We start from the raw sequence: 6805 nt of genomic DNA, 5'->3' as shown, positions 1-6805 counted from the left end.
GTATAATTGATAATATCAATTATATTACATACACTAATATACATTATATAATACATCTAACTAATAATATCATTATCATAAGTTTATAACTAATTAAATTACATATTATATATAATTATATATATATAAATTTTTTTTTTGCGGAAAGGGAAAAAATTCCCCCCGCCCCGCCCCCAACCCCGGCCCCAAGAGCCCCGGCGGGCACCCGCCCCCGTTGCCATCCCTACCCTCTTTAGTTGGAGGTACTTGAGTCGCTCAATTCAACTCCCCTGCCTGCCTCCCTGGCAGTAGTCGTAGTAGGGTTTTAGAGTAAGCAACCCCAAGCCTCATCCTTTTCACCTTCCATGGCCATCTACGATACTACTATTGGCTTCTAACCATGGACGACGAAACCCATCCTCCAGCCCTATCCTCCCCCTCACTCCCCACTGCAGAACAGCAAGAAGAACCAAACCCCAAAAAACTGAAAATGTCCACCACTACCTCCGCAACATCCGACGATGAAGATATTGACACCGCTCCTTCCTCAGTTCAAGAGGGTCCTACGCCCCAGAAAAAACCCAGATATAAGCGCCGCAAAATCGCCGTCTTTTTCGCCTATTGCGGCGTTGGTTATCAGGGGATGCAAAAAAATCCCGGGGCTAAAACCATCGAAGGTGACCTCGAAGAGGCACTGTTTCACGCCGGCGCTGTACCCGAGCAAGACCGGGGCTGTCCGAAGCGGTTCGACTGGGCCAGGTCCGCCCGAACTGATAAGGGAGTCAGCGCAGTGGGGCAAGTTGTTTCGGGCCGGTTTTACGTTGACCCTCCTGGCTTGGTCCAGCGTTTGAATTCGATTCTGCCCCCCCAGATACGGATCTTTGGTTATAAACGTGTGACGGCATCGTTTAATGCCAAAAAGTTTTGTGATAGGCGGCGCTATGTGTATTTGATTCCTGTTTTTGCTCTTGATCCTAGCTGTCATCGTGATAGGGAGAGTGTTTTAGCTAGTTTGGGTTCTGAAAATGAGCTTGTTAAGTGCTTGGAGTGTTCTGAAAGAGGTCGCAAGGTAGAGGGAATAATGGGAAAGCGCAATTTTGATTCTAAGATTGGGTTGGATGTAGATAAACTTGAGTCAGGCATTTCCTCGAATAATCAGGACGCTGGAACGACAGAGGAAAAAATCAAAGATTTTTCATTAGGTGCTAATGTTAGTAACCATGGTGGCCATTTAAGTGATGACACTCCAAAGGAATTAGAGAATGGAGGTTTTGACATTGAGAAAACTGAGGAAGACGAAGTTTTAGTTCAGTATGTGAATCAGGAGGAGGTGAAAGCTATTAAAAAGAGCGACTTTTGCTATGGTGAGGAGGAGAGGGAGAGGTTTAATAGGGTTCTTCAATATTACCAGGGAACGCATAATTTTCATAATTTTACAACTAGGACGAAAGCTGAGGACCCAGCTGCCCGGAGATACATTATCTCTTTTGATGCAAAAGCCACCGTCAATGTTGAAGGCATTGAATTTGTGAAGTGCGAGGTCATAGGACAGAGCTTCATGCTTCATCAGATTCGGAAAATGATCGGTCTTGCAGTTGCCATTATGAGGAATATAGCTCCTGAATCACTGATTGAAACAGCTTTTCGACAGTAAGTAGTTTAATAGTGCCTTTGCAGTCTGTATTTATGTTTAATGTCACGTGCAATGCTTCATGCGGGGAGTATATTTCCTAAATTCAGGGATGTTGACATCAATGTGCCTATGGCTCCTGAGGTTGGACTCTACCTGGATGAGTGCTTCTTCTCATCTTACAATCAGAAGTGGAAGGACAGTCATGAAGAGTTATCCATGCAAACCTATGCAGAGGAGGCAGAGGACTTTAAAATGCAGTACATCTACTCCCATATTGCCTCCACAGAACACAAGGAAGGAGTTGTAGCCCTCTGGTTGCATTCCCTGAATTATCGTAATTACCCTGATCTACGCTTCATTAACAACAACGTTAACAATGATGTGGAAAGTCTTGGGATTGAGGCCAAGGATGGGTGAGTTACCTCATAGCCCTGTGTATCATGTATGTATGCGTACTATGTTTTCGTGTCTCCTTCTCTTGAGCAGTACTTAATATGTGAACTTTCCAATTTATATTGTTGTTTAAGTGCTCGATCTTCCTGTATAAATTCCCCATGTTACTAACATTATGCATGGGTGGATCCGGTGCATTAGATGCATAGTGAATAGCCTAAATTTCAAGCTGTGTACATGAAAGCAGAGTTGCAAGAATTAGCTTATGCATTGTCTGATATTCGAATTTTAGTCAAGGTTTGAACCTTTTCCTAACTAGCTTGGAATTTTCAGCCACTTTAGTTGTTGTGAGCTAAGTATGGACTCAAAGTAGGGCTTCGTTGCCTAATGTGAAGGATTATTTTGTCATTTTTGGGTATTGTTCTGTAAACGGTCTTCAGCATTTAGATAGCTTATTCTGCCAACACTTTTGCTCTGTGAAGTGGAAGGCCATTGCAATATTTAGTTATCTTTTCTCATCTTTCCATTAGTCGAATTGCATTAGCCAATAGGGATATTGTGATTACAAAATTTGTGCAGTGTGATTTTATTTTTAATTGATGGGACGGGGGAGAAATCACAGAGTAGTAGTGCAAAAAAATTTTTTTTTTTTTAATCTTAACTGTTGGTTCAGATATTAGCAGGGTAATTACTCGTGGAATTCACAAAAAACTGAAGTAATTTTGATAGTGAAAGATTTCCATGTCTGCACTATATCAGTTTATAGAAAGATTGGGGTGAATCTTGCTGTGGAGGTGTTAGCCCTATAGACAATCCATGGAGGAGCATGCAGGAAATGTTCTACCTGCGTTTTAGTATTGAACAGAGGACTTGACGTTGTGGCTTGTAGGAATTAACCTCCTTTATTAAGCGCATGAGGCTATAATTCAAGAGGTTCATTTCACCGTGTCATTTTTTTTTTTTCATATTTGTTTTGTAGAGAGTGGGGAAAGAGGGGGGGGGGGGGGAATTCTAATCATCTGAAGAACATATTAGAATGGTGCATGAATGATCTAAAAACGTTCTGATAATTTGATGTGTTTCAGTGACAAGTGAACGCGTTGAGCGGATGAGCATGGTTGAGGAAAACATGGATTGGTTGCTCTCATCAGGAGGATCGTGCAGGCTTGGCTCAAGTTCATCCTACTTTATTGGAAGGTTTCATATGGAAGCAAGGGGTCTTTGATTTTCAGCTCTAACTACGGTGGAAGCGAATCAAGCCCAATGTTCGCGTGGGTTGGAATCATTATTGGGTGGTGCCTTGGCGGTCAGAAGTTGGTGAAACATTCAAACCTAATGTTCCATTTTAAAGTATTTGTTAATTATATATATGTGCAATAGATTATTTCAAACTTTTGTGGTGCTATTGTATTTTGACTGTGGAAAGAAATAGAAAACAAGTCTGCAATATATTGATTTCGCATGCAATGTATCGATTGCTGATGCAGCATTGAGTTTCTTGCCCATGGTTGCCTTGTGGGACATTGTTTCGAAATTGATGGTATTTTCTGACCATATTGGAAATTTGGATGTTTGCAATGTTAAACTAAACAACTTCCAAGTGTTTATTTATCTCTCCTCCTGGGAGTAACACCGGTTAGTCGAGATTAAATAGTTAGTTGGGATTAGGACTCGAGCTTTGGCTCAAGTCAAAGCTTGATCAATATAGACCTCGAGTCGGTCAAATCAAACTCAATTTCGAGTTCGAGTTTAAAAATATTAAACTCGTTAGTTCGCAAATTCGAGTATATATATATATATTTTTTTAATAGTAAAATTATATATATTTTTAATATTTTATTATTTATTAAAAATATTATATTATTTATTTTTTAAAAGCAAAATAATAATTTTTTATTTATTCAATCTCGAGCTCGACTTGAATTTGAGTCGAACTCAATCAAGCTTTAAATTGGTAACTTGTCTATCTCGAATTTGAGTTCGAACTTGATAAAATTAAATCAAGACTTGATTTGATTGGGTCAAAATTTGATTCGACTCGACTCGATTGTACAGTCGAGATGCCAAATTCGTCTTAAAAAAAACATTGGGATAATTTTAGAAACTTTCCTTGAGATTTCTAATAATTTCAATAGTATCTTCTAAAGTTTATAAAATTATACAAATCTCCCCTGAGATTAAGGTTTGATAACAAAATTAGTCCAATTAGAATATTAAAAAAATACTTTAAAAAGAGAGATGAAACTTTTAGTTTATAAATACCTCTCATGCATGTATTGAAGTTATATTAGCAAAAGAATAAAAATAATTAAAAGTTAGAAATAATTAATACACACATTTCACCACTCAAAAAGTTCACATTTAATAAATTAGACAATACAAATAAGTAACAAAAACTATATTAATGATCACAATATTCAACAAAACAGAATAGTCATCTTTTTTAACATGCCATTTGCTTTGATTCTTGTAACAAAAAAACTATTCGAATTTTGCCTTTCTTTTCTCTTCTTTTTTCATTAGGTATATCAATTGATGTTATTTTGTTAATATAAGTCATTGTTCTTCATTAAAGAAATTTTCAACAGTTATTTTTATTAATGAGTCATTAATAGTTAATTAGTACTCTAATTACTTAATCGTTAGATATTAGTAAAAGAGAATAAAAGGAAAATAAAGGCAAAATTTGAAAACTTTTTTTGTTCAAAATCACAAGAATTATAGCAAACATCATATCTAAAGAGATGACTAATTTGTTTATTAAATCTTATGATTATTAGTGTTGTTTTGTTGTTTAATTTATTAAATATAAACTTTTTAAGTAGTGAAATGTGTATATTTATTATTTTTAATTATTTTATTTTTTTACTAATACAACTTATATACATGAATAAGGGGTATTTATGAAATAAAAGTTTCATCCCTCTTCTTAAAGTAGTTTTTTAATGTTACCTTTTCTAATTGGACTAATTTGGTTATCAAAAACTTAACCTTAGGGGAGCTTTGTGCAATTTTACAAACTTTAGGAGGCTAGAGAAATTATTAAAATTCTCAGGGGCGGTTTCTGAAATTATCCCAAAAACATAAGATGGGGATTAAAGTTCCATTTTTGGTAGAGTGATAGTGTGCCAGTATGCTGTATGCCCCCCTGGGGACTCTTTCATTCGTTTCTGAACTTCTCGGGAGGAAGTTGAACGGTGATAGTGCTCCCCAGCATTTCTGAACTTCTATTAACCACAGTCGACTCTCTGAAATCATCCTCAAATATCCTTTCGTCTTGAGAAAAGAAGAAAAGAGAGAATAAAAAAAAAGAAGCCAAACATGTCTTCCGTCGACTGGTCTTCTCTCCCGCCGGAATTAATCCAGAAAATCTCAATCGATCTCAAAATTTACGCTGATTACATCCGATTTCGGGCAGTCTGCACTACCTGGCGAACCTCCACTCCCACAACCCCAACCCACCTCCCCTGTCAACTCCCCTGGCTAATGCTTCCCCAGAGCCGCTCCTCCAGCCACCGCAGGGCCTTCTTCAATCTCGCCGACAACAAATGCCACGTCCTCGACCTCCCCGAAGCCTCCCATCGTCGCCGCCACTCCGGTTCCTCTCACGGCTGGCTTGTGATGCTTGACGAATACCCTCCTATTTTCCTCGTCAATCCGCTTACCCGAGCCAAAATCGACCTCCCGCCTCTCTCTACATTCCCCTATGTGGTAGGATTTGACGTCTTCAACGTCGGCCGCGAATACGTCCTCCAGTCATCGGACGACGACATCCATGTAAATTATGTGAGCCGGTTTTACACCTGTGGTTTAAAGGAGATGCGGGATTCTTTTGTTAAAAAAATTGTTCTTTCCAACAGCCCGTCTGGCGGGTCTAAATTTTTAGCTCTGGCAATTATCAATAAAACAGGCGACCTTGCTTACTGGAAAGATGGCCTAAGTTCATGGGGTTTGATTGAGGGGGCTCGTTCTTTTTGCGAGGATGTTATTTATTTCAATGGGTTGTTTTATGCTGCGGATAAAAATGGCAGCATTGCGGTTTGCGATGTCGGTGGGGATTCTCCCAGGGTGGAGTTCATCCGAACCCCAGGACTAAGCGATGGCGATATGCAGTATTTGGTGATTGCAAATGGTGAGTTGTTATTGGTTACGCGCTACTTAGAGCTTGCATCTGAATTAGGGCAGCTTCAGATTGGTATTGGGACCTATGAAACTCGTGAATTTCGCGTGTTTAAATTGGACTTGAGCGGGAGCAAGTGGGAGAGGGTGATGAGTTTGGGGGACACAATGTTGTTTCTAGGGGAGAATTCTTCACTGGCTCTGGTGGCTTCTGATTTTCCGGAATGCAGAGGGAATCGGATTTACTTTACTGATGACTTCAGTGAGTTGGATTATAGTGGTTTCCCTGGGAATCATGATCTGGGAATTTTTAACTTGGAGGATGGAACTATAGAACAATTGCCCTGTTATCCTCGCACTTCGCACTCTCACCTCCAGTGGCCTCCCCCAATCTGGATCACTCCCAATCCCTGCTAGTACCTCTTGACCGGTACATTATTTTATACATGTTTTTGATCTAATGCATCTAGTACCTATTTTCGTGTCATAAATTCGTTTTCCATGACTGAAGCAGCCTGACCTTTAACGTGTGTGGTCCTATGATGAAGAGTGGTGAAAACTTTGTAAAGAAGATGTTGGATTATCCTCAACCTGGCTTGGGATTAATGTGTATGAGATTCAAATAATTAGTAACAGCAACCAAAAATTTGGTTACAAGTATGAATACAAAAGCTATCCCAA

At 39.1% G+C, this 6805-nt stretch overlaps 2 protein-coding genes across 2 annotated transcripts; both read left to right on the top strand.

Annotated features, from left to right (window-relative positions):
* Positions 1-252: 252 nt before the first annotated feature.
* Positions 253-3501, top strand: LOC113750182 (tRNA pseudouridine synthase A-like). Its single transcript, XM_027294141.1, has 3 exons — positions 253-1629; positions 1720-2025; positions 3091-3501. Exons 1-3 carry the CDS (start codon positions 380-382, stop codon positions 3098-3100), a joined length of 1566 nt encoding a protein of 521 aa, XP_027149942.1. The 5' UTR covers positions 253-379; the 3' UTR covers positions 3101-3501.
* A 1660-nt stretch (positions 3502-5161) lies between these two features.
* Positions 5162-6611, top strand: LOC113748622 (F-box protein SKIP23-like). The gene has a single exon (XM_027292110.1). The coding sequence runs from the start codon at positions 5327-5329 to the stop codon at positions 6539-6541; it is 1215 nt and encodes a 404-aa protein (XP_027147911.1). The 5' UTR covers positions 5162-5326; the 3' UTR covers positions 6542-6611.
* Positions 6612-6805: the final 194 nt, after the last annotated feature.

The sequence above is a fragment of the Coffea eugenioides genome, chromosome 10 (genome assembly GCF_003713205.1).
Source record: "Coffea eugenioides isolate CCC68of chromosome 10, Ceug_1.0, whole genome shotgun sequence".
Lineage (NCBI taxonomy): Eukaryota > Viridiplantae > Streptophyta > Magnoliopsida > Gentianales > Rubiaceae > Coffea > Coffea eugenioides.
The sequence above is the reverse complement of the archived record's forward strand: the minus strand, read 5'-3'. Positions and strand labels throughout refer to the sequence as shown.